At 47.9% G+C, this 20852-nt stretch overlaps 3 protein-coding genes across 3 annotated transcripts; 1 reads left to right on the top strand and 2 right to left on the bottom strand.

The window, feature by feature from the left end:
- Positions 1–83: 83 nt before the first annotated feature.
- On the bottom strand, positions 84–9168 carry slc13a2 (solute carrier family 13 member 2). Its single transcript, XM_062484974.1, has 12 exons — positions 8845–9168; positions 7067–7195; positions 6706–6842; positions 6291–6520; positions 5112–5298; positions 4661–4783; positions 4324–4533; positions 2961–3088; positions 2567–2682; positions 2208–2369; positions 1076–1213; positions 84–965 (listed from the first exon to the last, which is right to left on the bottom strand). The coding sequence occupies exons 1-12, from the start codon at positions 8944–8946 to the stop codon at positions 834–836; spliced, it is 1794 nt and encodes a 597-aa protein (XP_062340958.1). The 5' UTR covers positions 8947–9168; the 3' UTR covers positions 84–833.
- Positions 9169–12694: 3526 nt separating this feature from the next.
- vtnb (vitronectin b) lies at positions 12695–15861 on the top strand. Its single transcript, XM_062486170.1, has 9 exons — positions 12695–13258; positions 13452–13568; positions 13705–13917; positions 14027–14166; positions 14319–14475; positions 14734–14889; positions 14996–15242; positions 15382–15485; positions 15574–15861. Exons 1-9 carry the CDS (start codon positions 13195–13197, stop codon positions 15690–15692), a joined length of 1317 nt encoding a protein of 438 aa, XP_062342154.1. The 5' UTR covers positions 12695–13194; the 3' UTR covers positions 15693–15861.
- Positions 15862–15976: 115 nt separating this feature from the next.
- Positions 15977–20642, bottom strand: LOC134039794 (kinesin-like protein KIF12). The gene is made up of 17 exons (XM_062485878.1): positions 20514–20642; positions 20265–20333; positions 20039–20117; positions 19761–19882; positions 19469–19544; positions 19231–19365; positions 19009–19144; positions 18663–18745; positions 18415–18541; positions 18219–18337; positions 18010–18114; positions 17525–17778; positions 17224–17331; positions 17018–17135; positions 16608–16679; positions 16279–16403; positions 15977–16209 (listed from the first exon to the last, which is right to left on the bottom strand). The coding sequence occupies exons 2-17, from the start codon at positions 20297–20299 to the stop codon at positions 16071–16073; spliced, it is 1833 nt and encodes a 610-aa protein (XP_062341862.1). The 5' UTR covers positions 20300–20333; positions 20514–20642; the 3' UTR covers positions 15977–16070.
- Positions 20643–20852: the final 210 nt, after the last annotated feature.

The following is a 20852-nucleotide window of genomic DNA, read 5'->3' as shown; positions in this document are numbered from 1 at the left end:
GTCTTATTGTATAGAATAACTGTTCTTTACATGTATTTTGTAGGAAAAATGTTTGGGGGATAGACAAGGATCAGTCATTTAGGAAACATACAGGTATTTTATTTCCAGAGTACAAACAAACAACAATGCTTACAATATTCTACACCTGTGAATGGCTAAACATGGGTTCCATCTGATCATGTTTCTTATGCAGTGTCATCTGGGATCCTGGGATTTTGACAGTGTTAAGTCCCAAAATACTATTTATAACAGTAACACACCCATATAGGAATTGTTACTGTTCTTTACCCTGAGATGCAATGTATTGTATGTTCCTAACCCAACAAAACAAAAACGATGATAATAAAATATCATTGATCCCTTCATTTACAAATATGTATAATACAGTGATATGTTATGAATCAGAATTATGAATCAAGCAATTGTAATGAACAGTGGGACAGAGACATATACATGTATTTACAACTTCAAACTGAAGCATAAATTAATAAATCACAACATGTGATTTGTTAAACATGGACCTCCTCTATAGTCTGAATACTTACACCTAAGGAGATCCATATGTAGGTATTAAATCTAGGGCCAGTTGTGGCCCATGTGATTTGACATTTTGTTCATATTTTGAACATGAACCAAATGTTCATGTTTACACCTTATGCTGTGACCCTGTCCTATAACTGATCACTCGTTCTATTTTCCTTTCTTCATAAGCTGTGCCTTCTCTTTCTCTTTTTTTCTTACCTTTCTCTCTCGCTCTCTCTCTGTTTCTCTCTCTTGCTCACTCTCTCTCTTCATTTCTCTCTTCTCTCACTCGACCTCTCTCTCCCTATCCCTCAGGGTCCTCCTTGGGTGATGTTGGCCCATTCAGGGAAGGTGTTCAGCTGGAACATAGCCGATCCCCAGGTATTGATACCGAGGTTTACAGACAGAATCCCAATGATGTTCAGTATGAAACCTGCCTTTACCTGAGGGAGTGGTGGGGGGGGGGGGGGACGACAACAGTAAAAATGAGAAAAAACATGTATTTTCATGGCTTTGTATTTTGGTTTAGTCGGTGTGCTATTTTGCTGCTCACCATATCGACAACTTTGAGGTTTCCGTAAGAGAAGGCGATAGCGTTGGGTGGGGTGGCCACAGGCAGCATGAAGGCCAGAGAGGCAGAGATGGTGCAGGGGATCATCACATACAGGGGGTGCAGCTTGATTGCTGTGGCCTGGGAGAATGGATAGAAGAACAGTGAGTGTGAGTGTGAGTGTGTGTGGGTGTGTGTGGTGTGCATATGCGTACTGTGTGTGTGTGTGCGTGTGTGTGGTGTGCATATGCGTACTGTGTGTGTGTGTGTGTGGTGTGCATATGCGTACTGTGTGTGTGCGTGCGTGTGTGTGGTGTGCATATGCGTACTGTGTGTGTGCGTGTGTGTGGTGTGCATATGCGTACTGTGTGTGTGTGTGGGTGTGTGTGGTGTGCATATGCGTACTGTGCGTGTGTGTGGTGTGCATATGCGTACTGTGTGTGTGTGTGCATATGCGTACTGTGTGTGTGTGTGCATATGTGTACTGTGTGTGTGTGTGGTGTGCATATGCGTACTGTGTGTGTGTGTGCATATGTGTACTGTGTGTGTGTGTGCGTGTGTGTGGTGTGCATATGCGTACTGTGTGTGTGTGTGCGTGTGTGTGGTGTGCATATGCGTACTGTGTGTGTGTGTGCGTGTGTGTGGTGTGCATATGCGTACTGTGTGTGTGTGTGCGTGTGTGTGGTGTGCATATGCGTACTGTGTGTGTGTGTGCGTGTGTGTGGTGTGCATATGCGTACTGTGTGTGTGTGTGTGTGAGTGTGTGTGGTGTGCATATGCGTACTGTGTGTGTGTGTGCGTGGGTGTGGTGTGCATATGCGTACTGTGTGTGTGTGTGCGTGTGTGTGGTGTGCATATGCGTACTGTGTGTGTGTGTGCGTGTGTGTGGTGTGCATATGCGTACTGTGTGTGTGTGTGCGTGTGTGTGGTGTGCATATGCGTACTGTGTGTGTGTGTGTGTGCGTGTGTGTGGTGTGCATATGCGTACTGTGTGTGTGTGTGCGTGTGTGTGGTGTGCATATGCGTACTGTGTGTGTGTGTGCGTGGGTGTGTGTGGTGTGCATATGCGTACTGTGTGTGTGTGTGCGTGGGTGTGTGTGGTGTGCATATGCGTACTGTGTGTGTGTGTGTTTACCATGGAGGCCAGGATGGGTAGGAACAGTGTGGTAGTAGCGGTGTTGCTGGAGCACTCGGTGAAGGTCCCCACCAGGAGGCACAGCAGCAGAGAGATGGCGAAGGGAGGGATACTCTGCAGGGGAGACAAACTATCCCCCAGCCACATGGACAGACCAGACTCCTGCATACACACACACACACACACATATATATAAATAAATACCTCTCTTCAGGCATAAAGGGCACTGTTATAGAAAATGTTGACACTAATATATCATCAAACTCAATAGGGGGAGAAGGTTTTTTTTCCTGATATTGTTTAGGTACTGTAGTAATAGTTAAATTAGAAATATCTTAGATAACAGCAGTTGGACTGACCTCACTGCCAGCGGCCAGAGCGAAGCCCCCTCCAAGCAGCAGGATGATGTTCCAGGGCATGCGCTCGTGGACCACCTTCCAGTTCAGCAGCATAGGGGGGACCTCCATCTTCACAGCTAGATGGAGGGGGCGGGGGGCAGGGGGGGCGGGGGGGCAGGGGGGGCGGGGGGGGCGGGGGGAAGGGGGGGCAGGGGGGGCAGGGGGCAGGGGGGCAGGGGGGGCGGGGGGCAGGGGGGGCGGGGGGCGGGGGGGCAGGGGGGGCGGGGGGCAGGGGGGGCGGGGGGGGGCGGGGGGCGGTGAGGTTAGGGCTACATTCCTTTAGTCTTTGTTGAGCAATAAACTTGAAAAATGAAGATGAGTTGAATCCAATCCAGTGTTTTTTTTTTGGTCTTACCTGGCTCCCCTCCCTCTTCCACCTCCACACCCTGGGATCCCCTACAGCAGGCAAACCGGGGCAGACGTGACGGGATGACGAAGAAGAGGGTTGACATGAAGATGGCCACCGTCCCGTCTGTCACATACCTGGGGGACAGGCAGAAAATGACAAACCATTGAGAGAACATCCCTCGGGTCTGTGCGAATGTGTGTGGACGGGGGTGTGTGAGTGTGGTGTGGTGAGGGGGGTGTAGGTGTGGTGTGTGAGTGTGGTGTGGTGTGGCGAGGGGGGTGTAGGTGTGGTGTGGTGAGGGGGGTGTAGGTGTGGTGTGTGGGTGTGGTGTGGTGTGGCGAGGGGCTGTAGGTGTGGTGTGTGGGTGTGGTGTGGTGTGGTGTGGCGAGGGGCTGTAGGTGTGGTGTGTGGGTGTGGTGAGGGGCTGTAGGTGTGGTGTGTGGGTGTGGTGTGTGGGTGTGGTGTGGTGAGGGGCTGTAGGTGTGGTGTGTGGGTGTGGTGTGGTGAGGGGCTGCAGGTGTGGTGTGTGGGTGTGGTGTGGTGAGGGGCTGTAGGTGTGGTGTGTGGGTGTGGTGTGGTGTGGTGTGGCGAGGGGCTGTAGGTGTGGTGTGTGGGTGTGGTGTGGTGAGGGGCTGTAGGTGTGGTGTGTGGGTGTGGTGTGGTGAGGGGCTGTAGGTGTGGTGTGTGGGTGTGGTGTGGTGAGGGGCTGTAGGTGTGGTGTGTGGGTGTGGTGTGGTGAGGGGCTGTAGGTGTGGTGTGTGGGTGTGGTGTGGTGAGGGGCTGTAGGTGTGGTGTGTGGGTGTGGTGTGGTGTGGCGAGGGGCTGTAGGTGTGGTGTGTGGGTGTGGTGTGGTGTGGCGAGGGGCTGTAGGTGTGGTGTGGTGTGGTGTGGTGAGGGGCTGTAGGTGTGGTGTGTGGGTGTGGTGTGGTGTGGTGTGGCGAGGGGCTGTAGGTGTGGTGTGTGGGTGTGGTGTGGTGAGGGGCTGTAGGTGTGGTGTGTGGGTGTGGTGTGTGGGTGTGGTGTGGTGAGGGGCTGTAGGTGTGGTGTGTGGGTGTGGTGTGGTGAGGGGCTGTAGGTGTGGTGTGTGGGTGTGGTGTGGTGTGGTGTGGCGAGGGGCTGTAGGTGTGGTGTGTGGGTGTGGTGTGGTGAGGGGCTGTAGGTGTGGTGTGTGGGTGTGGTGTGGTGAGGGGCTGTAGGTGTGGTGTGTGGTGTGGTGAGGGGCTGTAGGTGTGGTGTGTGGGTGTGGTGTGTTGTGGCGAGGGGCTGTAGGTGTGGTGTGTGGGTGTGGTGTGGTGTGGTGTGGTGTGGTGAGGGGCTGTAGGTGTGGTGTGTGGGTGTGGTGTGGTGAGGGGCTGTAGGTGTGACTCACTGTGCATCTTTGTTGAACAGGTTTGTGGCCCAGCCTGGCATGAAGCCTGGTTCTCTGGTGAACCACAGCACAACCAGCAAGACGAAGATGGTCAGGACTCCCCCCTCGGCAAAGGACATTCTCCCCAGCTTCCTGTACTCCTCCTTCATCACCTCGTACGCCTCCTTATCTCCCTCGTTCTTAGTGCCACAGCCAAATGACTTCTTCATGCTGGGAAGGGTGCAAAGGTCAAAGGACACACCACGAGTTTATAAAACTGTAGCACCGTGGCTTTAAAAACGGGTACACGTTTCGGTCCAGTAGTTTGGTCAGCGGTTGGTGAGTGATCGAACCTTACTTGAGGCCCATGTACATGAACTGCAGCCAGAGCCAGGATAGGGTCAGCATGATCACCATGTTGGGGAAGGCAAAGCCGAACCAGCTGGCGAAGTTGACCACATCATTGTTTGCAGGGAAGAGCCTGTGAAGCAGTAGGTAGGTAATAAATACAAGATGACAGGAAACCAGACAAGATACGGGGGATAAGGCAAAAGGAGAAAAGTCAAAGTAAGACCTAGAGCAGTAGTCTTTTCTTCCTGAGTGGGTGTGGAGGAGAATGACATGGAGTTGGTGTGTGTGTTTGTGTGTGTGTGTGTGTGTGTGTGTGTGTGTGGGAGGGGGGGTGCATGTGTATGTGTATGAGGGTGCATCTGTGTGTGAGTGGTTCCATGTGTGTGTGGGCGCGTGTGTCTACCAATGCGTGTGTTTGTGTGTGTGTCTATGAATGTGTGTGTACGTGTGTTTCTTACTTGTCCACTTGTCCCTTCAGGATGAGGTTGGGGGTGGTGCCGGTGAGGGTGGCCGTGCCTCCTATGCTAGCTGAGTAACACACACTGAGACTCATCCCTTTGGTCAGGAGGAGGTACTTGAGATCCCGGGCCTTCTTCCTCACCTCCAGGATGGAGTCCACATCCCTCTCCTCATCCCTGGTCACAGCTGGGCGAGCAAGATATTTAGTTAGCTATGTTAGGTAGTGCTCTTCAAAGGAAATTGTCTAAAGGGAGTGGGGAGTGAGGTTTAGGATTATGTTAAAAGGTTGTTTATGAACCCTTACAGTAAATACAAGATTTGTCTCCCTCAATATTTCAAAAAAGTTCTTGCAGTCATGGTTCTAGACTGAACGGAAGGCTACCGTGTCAGAAATGTGACGGGGAGCGGAATCAGAACGACTGCACGTTCGCGTGTGTGTCTGTGCGTGTGTGTCTGTGCGTGTGTCTGTGCGTGTGTGTCTGTGTGCGTGTGTGTCTGTGCGTGTGTGTCTGTGCGTGTGTGTCTGTGCGTGTGTGTCTGTGTGCGTGTGTGTCTGTGCGTGTGTGTCTGTGCGTGTGTGTCTGTGCGTGTGTGTCTGTGTGCGTGTGTGTCTGTGCGTGTGTGTCTGTGCGTGTGTCTGTGCGTGTGTGTCTGTGCGTGTGTGTCTGTGCGTGTGTCTGTGCGTGTGTGTCTGTGCGTGTGTGTCTGTGCGTGTGTGTCTGTGTGTGTGTGTCTGTGTGTGTCTGTGTGTGTGTGTCTGTGCGTGTGTGTCTGTGCGTGTGTGTCTGTGCGTGTGTGTCTGTGTGTGTGTGTCTGTGTGTGTGTGTCTGTGTGCGTGTGTGTCTGTGCGTGTGTGTCTGTGCGTGTGTGTCTGTGTGTGTGTGTCTGTGTGCGTGTGTGTCTGTGTGCGTGTGTGTCTTTGCGTGTGTGTCTGTGCGTGTGTGTCTGTGCGTGTGTGTCTGTGTGTGTGTGTCTGTGTGTGTGTGTGTCTGTGCGTGTGTGTCTGTGCGTGTGTGTCTGTGTGTGTGTGTCTGGGCGTGTGTGTCTGTGCGGGTGTGTGTTTGTGCGTGTGTGTCTGTGCGTGTGTGTCTGTGCGTGTGTGTCTGTGTGTCTGTGTGTGTGTGTGTGTGTGTGTGTGTGTCCACCACAACTGATGTCCTCTTCTTGGCACCACTTACTCATGTCATCCAATTGCGTCTTGACGATGTCCTCCTTGGACATCTTGGTCTCCAGCTCCAAGGCCTGGTTGTCCTTGCCGGTCCTCAGCTCCCTCTCGTCGGCCCTGGCCTCGGTAGAACACAGCTGCTCCAGCACCGCCTGGGCGATGGGCAGCATCATGGCCGTGGTGGCCGTGTTGCTGATCCACATGGACAGGAAGGCCGTCACCCCCATGAAGCCCAGCATCAACCTGGGTAGATTTGGGGGATGGGGGTGGGAGGGTGGGAGGGTGGGGGGGGGGGGGGTGAGGAGACAGACAAGGAAGAGAGAAAAACAAGAGAGTGAGGAAGGTGGAGGATTGTGTCTTGTGTCAGTTGATCATGCAGTTGGTTGTACAGGCGTTTTAGCCGCTCCCACAGCATGGTAGACACTCACAGTGCGGGCCGCACCCCCACCAGGAGCAGCACTCGGAGGGCGATGCGTTTGTGAAGGTTCCAGTTCTCGACGGCAATCGCCACCAGAAGACCCCCAATGAACAACATGTTGGAATCCGTCAGATACTGAACACACACCTGTTTCACACAGCGCGTTCACACACACACAGACAGGGATGAATGCACTCATCAGGTTGTGAATGCACACTGTGAAAATCCTATACCATCCTTTTTCTCAGTCTCAGAACAACAGTCAAATGATTTACATCTGAGCTCTACTCATCCATCTGGGGTACACTTTCACAATGCTAAATAAGGTATAAGATATGGACGCGCTGGTGAACTGTGGGAAGATTGCATACCGCTCCAGACGTCATGATGCCCATCATAGGGAAGAGAATGACGGGCAGGAGAGCAGTTATAGCCAGGGGTATGCACTCTGTACACCAGTACAGAGCCATGAGGATGATGACATAGCCACAGCGCGCCTCCTGTGAATCCACACATACAAACACATGTGAAAACACACGCAAACAAGCTAGCACATGCACACGCACATTAAAACAAAGGCAAGCATTCTAACGCAGACACATTCAAACACACACACACACAAAAACACATGCATGTGCACAACCATGCATGTATGAGGCCATAAGATTGTTACTACTGCATCTGCATCTTATCTATCTCGTCATTTTACTAAACAAAGACTTCACGTAGATAACTGTTACCTTTGCTCCTTAAACGGGTGTTCTTTACATTTACATTTAGTCATTTAGCAGACGCTCTTATCCAGAGCGACTTACAGTAAGTACAGGGACATTCCCCCTGAGGCAAGCAGGGTGAAGTGCCTTGCCCAAGGACACAACGTCATTTGGCACAGCCGGGAATCGAACCGGTAACCTTCAGATTACTAGCCCGACTCCCTAACCGCTCAGCCACCCTAAAGACTAGACTCCCTAAAGTCAGGTGGCTCTTTAAAGATACTACTTTATGAGCTTTGAAGAGAAGCGCCACTTTATGGAGGAGTCTAATCTGTTCGAATCTTTTCATCTGAAAACTTTCCACACCTCTGCAGGAACTCAGTCAATGACTCAGCACAGCAGGTTGTTGCGTTTGTGTTCAAGAGGGCAGTGATCTTAGAAGGAGTAACTCTACCTACCATCTCCAGATGTGAACATGGATGATACATTTAGCCACAAGTCAAACATTATGTACCTGGACTCATATTTTCTATCCGTTTTTCTATTTGTTTATCCTCCAGTGGGATGTGTGGTGTGATGTCCCCAGAGAGACAGCTTTCCCAGCCGTGCCAGCACCAGGGACTATCCAGTGCAATTGATCATTTTCCGTCTCAGACCTCCTGAATTGTATGAGTCTCAAACAAAGTTTAAAACTTATTTTGGAAGTTAAAATGAAAGCTCTTTTCAAATTGTTTAGCAAGTTGTGTTTCAAGTCGATTTTTACTGGGGTTGTGGATTAACAAGTGACCCTGGATGCGAAAAACGTGTTGGTGTCTTAGGGTAATTCGGATATTATCAGCCAGTCATTATCAAGCCTTTATCTTCAGATAACTGCTGTGGAAAGCTGATTGCAAGGACCTAACCTGTCTGTTAACATCACTTTGTTATCAGCTGATCTTCTTTAATTATGACTTATTTAATAAACCTTCAAGTCAACATGCATCACTGATACCAATAATAGTTCAAAGTAGATTCTGAGTCAGATGTTATTGTGCTTGATAATATTAGACTATGTATCGCCCGGGTTTCTATGTTTGTATTGGGAAAATTCTAATTATGTTTGCACAGTAGTGTTCTGACAATATTGATTCATCTTTGCTTCATTGTAACAGGGAGATTTAATTTAATCTCTACACTTCCCCGTGCAATGCTTCTATCAGAGTCCTAGTCCATAGTCAAAGCATCTTATAATGTTTCTTATGTCTTTTCACCAAAAGTCCTTTTATGTTTCTTTTTCAAGCCAGCATGTAGTTCCTCTCTCAGATTTTCCAAGATTTTCTAAGATTCAAGATCATCTTTAGTTCTCACTTGACACATGATCTTCCCACATCCATACATAACGTGCCTACCCCCCCCCCCCCCCTCCCTAACACACACACAAACAACAGAGTACTTACACTCGTAGGGATAACCAGAGGCAGAGGCAGGATGAGGAGCGGGGTGAGAAAGATGATGACGTAGTTCCTGCTCCTCCATAACCAGAGAAAACCCCTAATCATGGCTTTCCAAAAGTACAGCACTGATCCCAAGTCAAAGGGAAAACACCCAGGCAACCCACAAGTATCGATCCACACAAGTTCTGGAGACAAAGAGCTCTTTAATCAGAGATGGAAAATACTGTAAGAGCACAGAGATATGGCTGCACTTCTGATCCCCAGCTGACGGATGTGTGGAGGACAGCAAGGCTTGTAAGAATCAGGCTGACAGCTGCAGAGGGAACCAGATATGTGATGGTTTGTAATTAGTCAGAAAGTTGGTGTGTATATAACAGGAAACAAATCAAATATTAACTCAACAAAGAAGGAGGTGATCTCAGAGATAGGGAGAGACAAGGCCAGGGGGGGGGGGGTTGAGGGAGGAGGGTCTGAGGGTGAAAATAGACTTTTTACCCAATGAATGTGGTGCATTCTTACAGATCAGTTCCCTCTATGTGAAAACTGTGTCTATTGACAGACACACACATGCTCACAGGACGATGACTGGTGTTACTTTGGTGTTCAAGTTCTTTGGTGGTGAGGAAATATGTGTGATTGTAACTGTGTGATGGTTAACTATCTATCAGGACTCATACCAATCACCCAATTGTTACAACAGCAACAGCTGGCTATTCTTATCACGACACCACATTCCCTACAGAGAAATAAGCAGAGGTTCTTCAGCCATTTACCTTTAATTAAATAACAATTTGAGCCAATTTTTTTCGTATTTACTGAGGCAAGCCATAATGATGTATGTGTGGAGGCTATAAACTCTGGAACAGGTCCTGATGCCCTGACTTACAGGAATTATACAAGAACTCAATACAAGAATCTTCATTAGATGGGGCGTCAGGTGGCTGAGCGGTGAGGGAAGCAGGCTAGTAATCTGAAGGTTGCCAGTTCAATTCCCGGCCGTGCAAAATGACGTTGTGTCCTTGGGCAAGGCACTTCACCCTACTTGCTTTGGGGAGAATGTCCCTGTACTTACTGTAAGTCGCTCTGGATAAGAGCGTCTGCTAAATGTAGATGGGTTTCCTTCTTTGTGCATTTTTTAAAGTCAGCTCTTAGATAAGGCCATGGAATTGTTGTAATAAAATAATAAAACATGAACTGTCTTGTACTGTAAATGATAACATTCATTTATTGGTTAATGCTTGACCACTGCTGATTAAATATCTTTATGAAGGCAATTTAAACATAACTGAGAGTGGAAAACATCTAGTGCTTAAATGGTACAGCTGGCATTTGTACAAAATTATGTACTACCTGCAGACAACGGGGCTTTCTGACTCCATTAGATATAGTTAAAATTAAATACACCAGAGTCTGATCCATACGTCCAACAGCTGATCCATACCTTGTGAGGCTGTGCTTAGACCAAGTGACTCAAACCAACAAGGTCATGAGAATACAGTCATCATCCCATGCACTGCTCTTAACAAATCCCACTGTAGTCCAAGAGAAACTGTTGGTCATCCAAAGTTCATGGAACCACAGTTACCACAAATATTAGAGACGAATTTCAACAAAATATTGCTTCTGTCAGAAAGTGTAACGTTTTGGACACATTTTGGCATCAATCTGATTCACTATGAGACAGCATTCAAGGCTGCTTGACTAAGAAATTAATGAATGTTTTCCACAAGAAAGCAGCAGTTTACTGTCCTGACTCAATGACTTTTGGAACTCAGAGATCAAGGTCTAGCAAAGCAAGGGTCTGTAGTGAATGGGTTTTTAAAGACTGTTACTTAACTTACACAAATGCCCTAGCAGCACAAGGCTGAGGGTGTCAGGGAAAGTGGGAACAAGATCTATTTTATATACATTTACTATACCTTCAAGGTCACATACGCGTGTTATTTCCACATATTTACCACTCAGACACAAAGAGAGCGCTATTTTATGTGATTGCAGTGCTAGCGCCATAACGTCTGCTGGCTCTCCTGCTGCTATTCATTCAGATCAGACAGTATAGTTCAGGTGGACTATGCTCCTCTCTATCTGCAGGTAGATTACATTATTTAAACATATCCATCCTGCAACCACAAGCTCTTTTTGTGGTGAATCGGTTGGAGCCCTAGTGTTAGTGTGATGACAGCTGGGCAACAGACCGGTCTCAGTTCAGTTCAGGACTACTGGAGGTTTAACAAGATTACATGATCCAACTCTATCAATGGGATGTCCTATGCTGGTTTATAACCATTTCCCGCTTAGTTTATGATCCGAGTCCCAAGGCTGACTGATCTGATAAAGGAAAGCTACAGCACAGTGTTAAACAGCAGGCCGTCCAATTCTATACAAGCTCTATCACCTCTATCATCTATCATACACAACAGCTCCGCCGATCAAAAGTCCACACGCAGCATACCGGTTGGGCCCCACCTTACCTCCCCCAGCATCCTCACATACAGGTTCCCCATTGAGATAATTTCAACTGTTCAAATAATCCCTGAAAAAAAGTAATCCCATATTCTACAATTTAGACTCAAGACTGGCGAGCAAACTACTTCCACCACTTAAGCACAACTTGTCTTCCATCTTCAACATTACTTTCAAAGAGTTGAAAGTAGATGGAATCTATCAATGTTTAACATTAGACTGCAAAGATAGCATGAAAGACCAGGAAGTAGCAGATGCCGAAATCGCTCTCTCTTTCACACACACTCTCTCTCACACACACACACACACACACACACAAAACCATTAAGCTGCACAAGAACACCATGGCTTGTATTTTATCTGATCCCATTTTACAACCGATGATGGTTTTAATTGACTAATACTTTACAAGATCCATACTTACTGAGAGAGAGAGAGAGAGAGAGAGAGAGATGGGAGAGAGAGAGAGAGAGAGAGAGAGAGAGAGAGATGGGAGAGAGAGAGAGAGAGAGAGAGAGAGAGAGAGAGAGAGAGAGAGAGAGAGAGAGAGAGAGAGAGAGAGAGAGAGAGAGAGAGAGAGAGAGAGAGAGAGAGAGAGAGAGAGAGAGAGAGAGAGAAACAATAGACCTCAGATGACCCGCAGAGGTCAGTTCTGTCAGTGTGAAAACATACATGTTTCTGTTACCCGGTAGGTCCTTCTTTAGTTAAAGACTTTATCATTATTTCGTAAGTCAAGTTCATATTTCAGTGGAATGTAGTGCAGTGGAGCAGTGGAGTATATAGGCAGAGGAAACTAATGGAGAAACAATCAGTTTTTACCTAAATTGTCTTGGTAGAACTAGGCTTAATGCCATTTCAGTTATGAATGGGTGTAGATTGAGTGGAAGGAAACCAGTGTACCCTAACCATCTTCAAATTGGAGGGCTTGAGCTGTTGAACGGACACTTTCCTGGGAGTCAGTCAGAGTAAATCTTCTGAAGATTCATTTCCATCGTTATTATGGTTCAGTGAGACATTGAGGGAAACAAAAGCCAAAGGCAATATGGACATATCCACATTAACCTGGCCTTGTGAGCACCCTTCCTAACACCTGTAATAACACAGTGCTTCATATCACAGACAGTTAGAGCCTTCTGGGGGGTATAAGTCTGAGGATGAGGCTGTGAAAGGAGAAAGGGCTGGTCATAGCTGCCACGATGTAGGGCTCCCGCGCCCCCTGGTGGCCACAGAAGGTTCTGTCTACCCGCGATTCAGCTGTTCTTGGTACTAAACTTTTAAAGCCGCAAATCCGCCAGTCGAGCGACGAATTAACGGTATCACCAGGGCCACGATAAGGGCCAATAGCGAGGCTCACATTGTAAGGTCAACTAGATCAACAGAAGTAACTGCTTGCCTTTGTTAGTTTGAGTTCACATAGCCTAAAGACGTATCCGGTCATCAGACTAGCCCTATTGATTGGACACTCATGCAGTGTATTGATGTGTAGTTAGTTCCTTCGTGTCAACTTCCACTCGGGACCTCTATGTGAGATTTTCAACTGCTGACAAAAAAGAAAATTCATACAGAACCTGTCCCGGCAGAATCACTGCCCTGTGAGAGAACACAAAAGTGGCTGCGTTTAATGATTTATTACTGCCGAAGATTGATCGCTCGTCAAAACAAACAAGCAGCGGTCAATGTCTCATTGTACCATGAAATATTGATCCTCTACTCCGATGTAATCTCTCTGTCAGACGGGGTTAGTTTTCCAAAGTGGCCTGCACACGACCACATTGTAGTTGTGCGCTCTCCTTTTATATTTCAATAGACCATTCTCTTACGGAATTTTCGGTTCTCTAAACGAATACTCGAACTATTGTTCGTGCTGGTTCGGAGACGGAGTGTGACAGCATGAGGTCCGTTGTGGGTCTCCTTGTGCTCATGCTCGCACTGGCCTCCGCTTTCGCTGCAGATGGTAAGTTTAGATGCGTTGCTTCAAAATTCGATGTTTTATTCTTCTTGATCTCTGCGTCTATATGCACATTAGTATAAACACTATTGTGACTTAATTATGTAGCCGTTCTGTGAGTGCCGCATTTTTGGGCGAGAGAGTAAACATGTTGGTTCATGCCAGTAAAAAAATTGATCAGTTGTTAACTTTCTCACAGAGTCCTGTGTTGATCGCTGTAACACTTTCAACCCCATGAAGAAATGCCAGTGCGACTCCATGTGCATGTATTATGAGAGCTGCTGTATGGACTACAACACCGCCTGCCAAAAGAAAAGTCAGACGTTCATACGTTTCCCATTTGACCTCTTGATCTCAGGCGATGCATTCCTAGCTGTGATAACCTTACCAGTCAGACTGGAACACAAACATGCGCATTGATGTTGGGTGCTGTTTTCACGTTTTGTTTACAGTTGCTCGTGGAGACACCTTTGAACAACCAGAGGATCTGGTTGCTACAACTATTGAACCAACCACTTTTCCCCCTAACACCACCACCGTCCCCACCACCACCACCACCACGCAGGCTCCCACTCCTCCCCCAGACCCAGACGCTGTTCCCTGCAGTGGGCGGCCCTTTGACGACTTCCTGCAGCTGAAGAACGGGTCCATCTATGCCTTTAGAGGTGAGGAAGTTTGACGCAGGATTTTTGGGAACTCTACCTTCAGCTTGTGCAGTTAAACATCTGTACGGGCTGAAGATGAAGTCAATCATCTATCTACTGTGTAACCTAGGCGATTATTTCTTTGAGCTGGATGAGAAGGCAGTAGTCCCTGGTTACCCCAAACTCATCAAGGACGTGTGGGGAATCTCTGGACCGATCGATGCTGCTTTCACTCGTATAAATTGCCAGGGCAAGGCTTATATCTTCAAGGTACCACCCAATTTGCACACCTACTAGGGATAGTGCCTCACAAGCCCAAACATAACACGTTGTATACCTCTATAATGTTGTCGGTGTAGTCACATAGTGTGAAATCTGATTATGTAATCTTATATAAATGTTGCTATGGGTTGGGTCCTAAGGGCAATAAGTACTGGCGCTTTGAGGATGATGTTCTGGATGAGGACTACCCACGTGACATCTCGGTGGGCTTTGAGAAGGTTCCAGACAACGTGGATGCAGCCTTTGCTATTCCTGCACCTGGTCATCATGGCAAAGAGAGGGTTTACTTCTTCAAAGGTATCCCATATGTAGATATGCTTGTGTGTATTACATGCCTTTGTAATACATTTTACATTTAGTCATTTAGCAGACACTCTTATCCAGAGCGACTTACAGTAAGTACAGGGACATTCCCCCCGAGGCAGGTAGGGTGAAGTACCTTGCCCAAGGACACAACATCATTTGTCACAGCCGGGAATCGAACCTTCTGAATACTAGCCCGATTCCCTAACCGCTCAGCCACCTGACTCCAATACAATCTGTTCCTTTCTCCAGGGGACCAGTATTACCAGTATGAGTTCAAGCACCAGCCGTCCCACGAGGAGTGCGTGACCATGACCAGATCTGCCCCCTCTGTGCTCTTTACACGCTACACAGACTTGTACTGTGACGAGACCTGGGAGAGCCTCTTCATGCAGCTCTTCCAAGGCCGTAAGACACACCTGTCGTTTTGGTGTGTGTGTGTGTCGCCATATTAAGTAAAGTGCACTACCTATGTGTTGGTGGTCTTATTGCCCATCTATCTCTCTCGCCACAGTGGAGGGTCACCACAAAGGGCCGCACTTCATCAGTAAGGACTGGGTAGGCATCAAGCCCCCTGTAGACGCTGCCATGGTGGGACGGCTCTACGTCAGCCCCAAGCCTGGCCCGTCGTCCTCCCCGGAGCCCCCGTATGTACGACGGAGGCCCAACAGGAAGAGGGGGCCCAAGAGAAGGAAGAACAAAAGAGGCAGACACAGCCGCTCTCTGCTGGATGATCTTTTCAGCTTGTTGTACGATGAAAGGTTGCATCTTCTTTCGTTTCTGCTCACTCTTACAACTCACGTCACCCCACAAAAATTCAATTCGAAACATACGCCAGTTGTCAGCCTATAGGAATTGATGTGTGGGTGAGTGAGTGTGTGTGCGTGTTGTGTCTTACAGGACAGAGTTTGACCATCAGTACACTTACGATGACTACAGCAACTACGACACCACAATGCTGGAGAAAAGCATGCCTGTACAGAACGTGTATTTCTTTAAAAAGGGTAATCCTCTTCCCATCTCTCTCTGTAATAGTACTAAGGACCAAACTACAGCTTCAGGCCCTCTAAACCTTTGTGTTTTTTCCACCAGATAAGTACTACAGGGTGGACCTCCAGACCAAACGTATTGACTTTGCCAATCCACCCTACCCACGATCCATCGCCAAATACTGGCTGGGGTGCAAACGCAAGTCACTGGCAGAGAAGTGATAGACAGTATGATGGCGTACGACAGAGTTGACATGAAGAGACCTAATATAACTTTAACGCATTAACTAATTTTAATTACATTTAAATACAATGTTGAAATATTCTGTATATTCTTGTTCTAGTTTCAGTTATTGAGTGATCACCAAATAAAAATAAACTATTTACCTTCTTTGAGTAAGCTACTCTGCTGCATTTTATCCCTCTTAGATGTTTCCAAAGGGCAGTGCTCTCTCTTTTTCTCTCCCATACAGGCACACACGCACATGGATGGATCATACTTTTTTATTCGTTCCTTTGGTGTTTGGCTCACCCTAGATGTCTTCCTTTACTTGTCTCCTGTTATCTAACCATTGATCTATCTGGACTGGTTATCTCTGTTCACGAGTCTCTCTGCCCCCTTGTGGGATGATTAACAGGACGGAGGTTCCGGACGTCTGCCCCCCCGATTGTCCTCTGGGCTTTCTGTGTTCTAGCCTCCTTCAGCTCCTGATACCGATCCACATAACCCGCCTGGCACCTGGTAGCACACGCACAGATCAAAACACGCACACCAATAGACACTCTGCTTAGCCGTCGGTTAACTCACTTCTTCCTATGGGGTGCTGGGTCTGCTGGGGCAGGGCCTAGGTGGTGTGGCCCAGGTTGGGTGCTCTCTACTGGGCTCTGGACCGCTCTCTGTGGGGGTCCTTCCTGGAGGGGTGGCAGCATCACCTATAAACAGTAGAGGGGTGGAGTGTGGTGTTAAAGAGAAACCGCCATCCTGAACATTCTCTGTCTGTGTCAAAAGTAGCAATCAGCTCACCAATATAAAACAGAGAATTTGAAATGTATATCATAAATTCATGAGGCAGCTATACTTTATTCCTCAAATCATCCCAGTTAACTATCAGGAGTCAGCGGTCGGCTGTAACTCACAGTCAGGTTCCTGTTTGAGGAGCAGCCACAGCAGTAATGGACAGGATGCCAGGGGTACACCATGGAGGGATCCTATACAACCACAATCCTTGTTTGTGACCACTTACTTGGCGATTAAACACTATTCTGATTCGGACATCCACAACACGGGTGCAAAAGAGGGTACTAATGCCAGATGATATGTTTGTCCCCAGTGTTAGTTACACAGACACAAGGCCAGCACTGTAAGAGTCTGGGTTATGTAGTTTCACATTCTACGCTGTCTTTCTATGGGGTCAGTGTTTGCATCTCTGGATGTGAAGACATTTGTAGAGGTATTCCTATATATTGAATCTGGAGGGTTGTAAGGTAGAGAAGGACAGACTGAGAGGAGCATTGGTATCCTTGTAGATGTGTGAGTGGGTACTCACAGGACCGTTGGTGTGTTTACAGGGGTAGGGTACAGGGTTGTGGTAGCCGCCTCCACAGGCTCCGTGGACGGACTGCCCAGAGCGACTGCTGTCAGAATGGGGCGAGCTGGAGATCACTCTGCCAAGGAGAGGAGGGGGAGGGAAATGAGCGTGACACATGCATTAAAGAGTGTGCGTTTGTGTGTCTCCCCTGAATAGGCCACCACCTCTCCAGATTCTCTAGTTTGCGCAGCAGACGGTTGTTCTCCTGGGAGAGTTGCGCCCTCTGCTGGTTGAAGGACTCCTGGCTGTCCAGCAGGGCCAGTTTATCTCGCCTGCAGACAGGGACAACATAAACAATCTGCTTTGTGTTCAGTACTAGTATGATAACGACTCTCCACATGGATTGTACAGTACTTTTCGTTGTTGTTTTGTGAGTGTGTTCATGATTTGGAACACTTTCCCTCTGTGTTCTAGACTCTACACAGGTGTGGTGCTGCATAATGGAACTGTGTTCCGTTGACCCACTGCAGCTTGTCGTTTTGTCTCCTGAGCTCTTGCAACATGCTCCTCAGGCTGGTCTCTGAGGAACTTGGCCAAGCTCTGCGCTCTTCCTCAGCTTTCTGAGGACAACTCAAACTCCCAGGATCCTTAGCAGCCCGACCTCCTGACTCATCTACACTCTGAGGGGATGCGGAGAAGTGTCGTCGTAGTAACAGGTTCTCTTCTCGCAATCTGTGGATTTCTCTCTGTAAACTCACCACCAGCTTCTCACGGAGGTCCTTGTCATGACAGGAGGGAAGAAATATAGTTTGTGGCCTTATGGCAGACATGGACACATGTCACAACTGCCATTCTCTTTTCTATGGAGCTACAGACAGGCCACAGACAGGAGAGAGAGAGAGTGTGTGTGTGTGTGCGTGTGTGTGTGTGTGTGTGTGTGTGTGTGTGTGTGTGTGTGTGTGTGTGTGTGTGTGCGTGTGTGTGTGTGTGGCAGCGCATTATGTTTTTACCCTCTTGACCATGGGTTTGTTTCTGATCCTCCTGGCTCTGCTGGAGTAATGAAGAGTGTTCAGGGTCTCCTGAAGATTACGCAGAGTGGGAGACACACACGCAATCTGGGAAGCAAAATGACAGAAGGTATGGCACATGCTAAAGATAAAACAGTAAGAGCACACAGTAAACACAATCTTTCACTCTCACTGATTGGTTAGTTCAGTACCATGAGAGTGATGCCAGAGCCTCCCAATGAATCAGAGAGCAGCTTGGTGAGTTTACTGTCCCTGTACGGAATGTGCCCATCCCTCTTCTTTGGGTCCACCAAGGAGGAAATACACTTCCCTACAGGAAAACAAACACACCTGATACATCATGATGTATGACATCACGACAGTGTGTTTGGACAACCGTGAACATACCCAGAGTGAGCAGGCTGCGGTTGATGTTTCCCGTCTCCTCCAGCAGCTCCTCGGTGGAGTCTCCATCTCTCACCCTTTCACTTCCGGCCAGGTCCACCACACACAGCTTCCCAATGGTGGACACACCCTGAGAGACGGAAGGATGGGATGTGAAGGTCAAGAGAGGGGTTGGGAGAAAGGGAACAGGGGAAAGGGAGGAGGTTTGAGGGACAGTGAAAAAGTGATACATCATCCAACTCTCTTGTTACCTTAATGTAGACAGTCAGGATAGAGTGACTGCGGCTGGAGTGTTCGTTCTGGGAGTGAGGGGAGCTCTGCCTATTTTGCATCCCTGCCAGACAGAAGAAGAGAGAGAGAGAGAGAGAGAGAGAGAGAGAGAGAGAGAGAGAGAGAGAGAGAGAGAGAGAGAGAGAGAGAGAGAGAGAGAGAGAGAGAGAGAGAGAGAGAGAGAGAGAGAGAGAGAGAGAGAGAGAGAGAGAGAATCAGAACAATCAATAAGAACCCCACAGCAAGATGATTGCCGGACAAACTGACAGTGAACAGATCCACACATCAGAAATATTTTTTGAATTTATGAACCTAATTCATCTGTACCTCTCTCTAGGAGTTTCATGAAGCCTTCCAGGTTTTGGAACTCCACCATTGACAGGTTCTCCACATAGAACCCTTTCACTCTGCTCCCACGAACCACCAATGTGTAAGGCAACCACGGGTTTAACAGGTCACGCACCTGTCCCCCATACATGCAAAAGCAGGGACAAAGTCACAGAGGTTCTGCTTGTGCGTGTGTGTGTGAATGTGTGTGTGCGTGCTTGCCTGTTCATTGTAGATTTCCAGGTAGGAGACACGGAGGTGAAACTCTTCCCCTGAGCAGTTCACCTGCTCCAGCAGGTACAACAGAGACCTCTGCATGAGGCCAGCTAGAGAGGCGTGATCGAAACCCTCCTGGAACTGAGGGCAGGGCCAGGGGTTAGAGGTCAAGACGGCTTGGAAGATAAAAGATGTTGGAGAAGGATGAGAACACATGAAACTAGAGCTCATGGTTCATACTGACCAGGGAGTGGGGTCCGGTGATGGTGTATGTTTTTCCTGATCCCGTCTGTCCAAAAGCAAACACTGTGCAGGAAAACCTCCCGACGTAAATAGACAACACACTCTCACTCTCAGAACAGTATCCATAGTGTTAGGGTTAGAACACAAGTCCATAGGAATGGTCGTATGCGAGCTGTTATTCTATCACAGCACTGGCTTATGTGACAAAATAATGACATGCGATTGTAAACATGTCCAATTCTTGTTCCAATATATCCAATTATCCTACACTACTCATCAGTCCTGCCTCTCACCCCTTGATGGCAATGTCAATGAGTCTGGTCATGTCACACTCCGCAAACACGTCATCCTGGGAACTGTCTGGACCCAGGACCACGTCGACGGCAAACACCCGCTCCTGTCCCAACACTCCCACCTCGGGGGAGAAGAGTAGAGAAAGTTGGGGGGATGGGAAGGGAGGGGAAGGAGATGTGTTGAGGCTGAATGGGAAGAAGGAGTTGAGCGAGGGAGGGAGGGACCATATGACAGTTTGCATGAGCCAGAATGAGTGTTGTGAGTGTTTTGTGCTCACCAGTAGATTGTGTTGGTCTGGCCAATGTACAATGCTCTCTTCTCTTTGGTTATATTCATTCTCATTCAAAGGCCTTACCCTGCTCACACACACACACACACAGCTCATTCACAGAACATGTGTTTAGTTGGTCGGCTTGAGAACAGAGGCCAGAATTCTTAGTGAGGGGTGTTTGTTTGGGACAAAAATAAGTGAGTGTGATTAGATACTGAAGTGTGTAAGATACCTGACGGCCACCACAACATTTGACTCTTCCTGCATCTCTGCCCACCCCTTCTCTCGCTCTGGCACCTGGCTGAAGAAACCAAAAGTGGAGTAAGAACCATGATGGTTTGTGCATCCCTCCTTGTCTTTGTTCAGCTAATGTTCTCACACAGAGGCATTTAAAAGCATGTGTTTTTATGTTTTGTAGAGTTGTACGAATATGTGTGATGAGTCTTGAACTACAGGGGGTGAGAGCCAGACAAGATCGTACTTAGTCTATTCCAAGCTGGCTCTTACTGGTTTGCTCCATTTGGATAGCAAAAATTGTCATTGGATTGAATGCACTCTGTGCCTGTAGGTATTCTCCTGCCTCTTATGAGCCTGACACACCCAGAACCAGATCAGACAAGAAACTCCTACATACAGCAGTACCTCTCTTTTTACTGCTTTCTGCTTCTGGCATTTGAACTCCTCTGTGACATCATAGTCTCATAGAACAGTATTTAAATTCCTTCTGACTGAAATTCTGCCACCCCTTCTCAACATTGCAGATCAAATTGCAGAATGTCAGAAGAATTATTTGGCCAAAATTAAATATTTGTTCTCTTTC

The sequence above is a fragment of the Osmerus eperlanus genome, chromosome 19 (genome assembly GCF_963692335.1).
Source record: "Osmerus eperlanus chromosome 19, fOsmEpe2.1, whole genome shotgun sequence".
Lineage (NCBI taxonomy): Eukaryota > Metazoa > Chordata > Actinopteri > Osmeriformes > Osmeridae > Osmerus > Osmerus eperlanus.
Note: the sequence above shows the minus strand (reverse complement) of the source record. Positions and strands in the feature narration are given on the sequence as shown.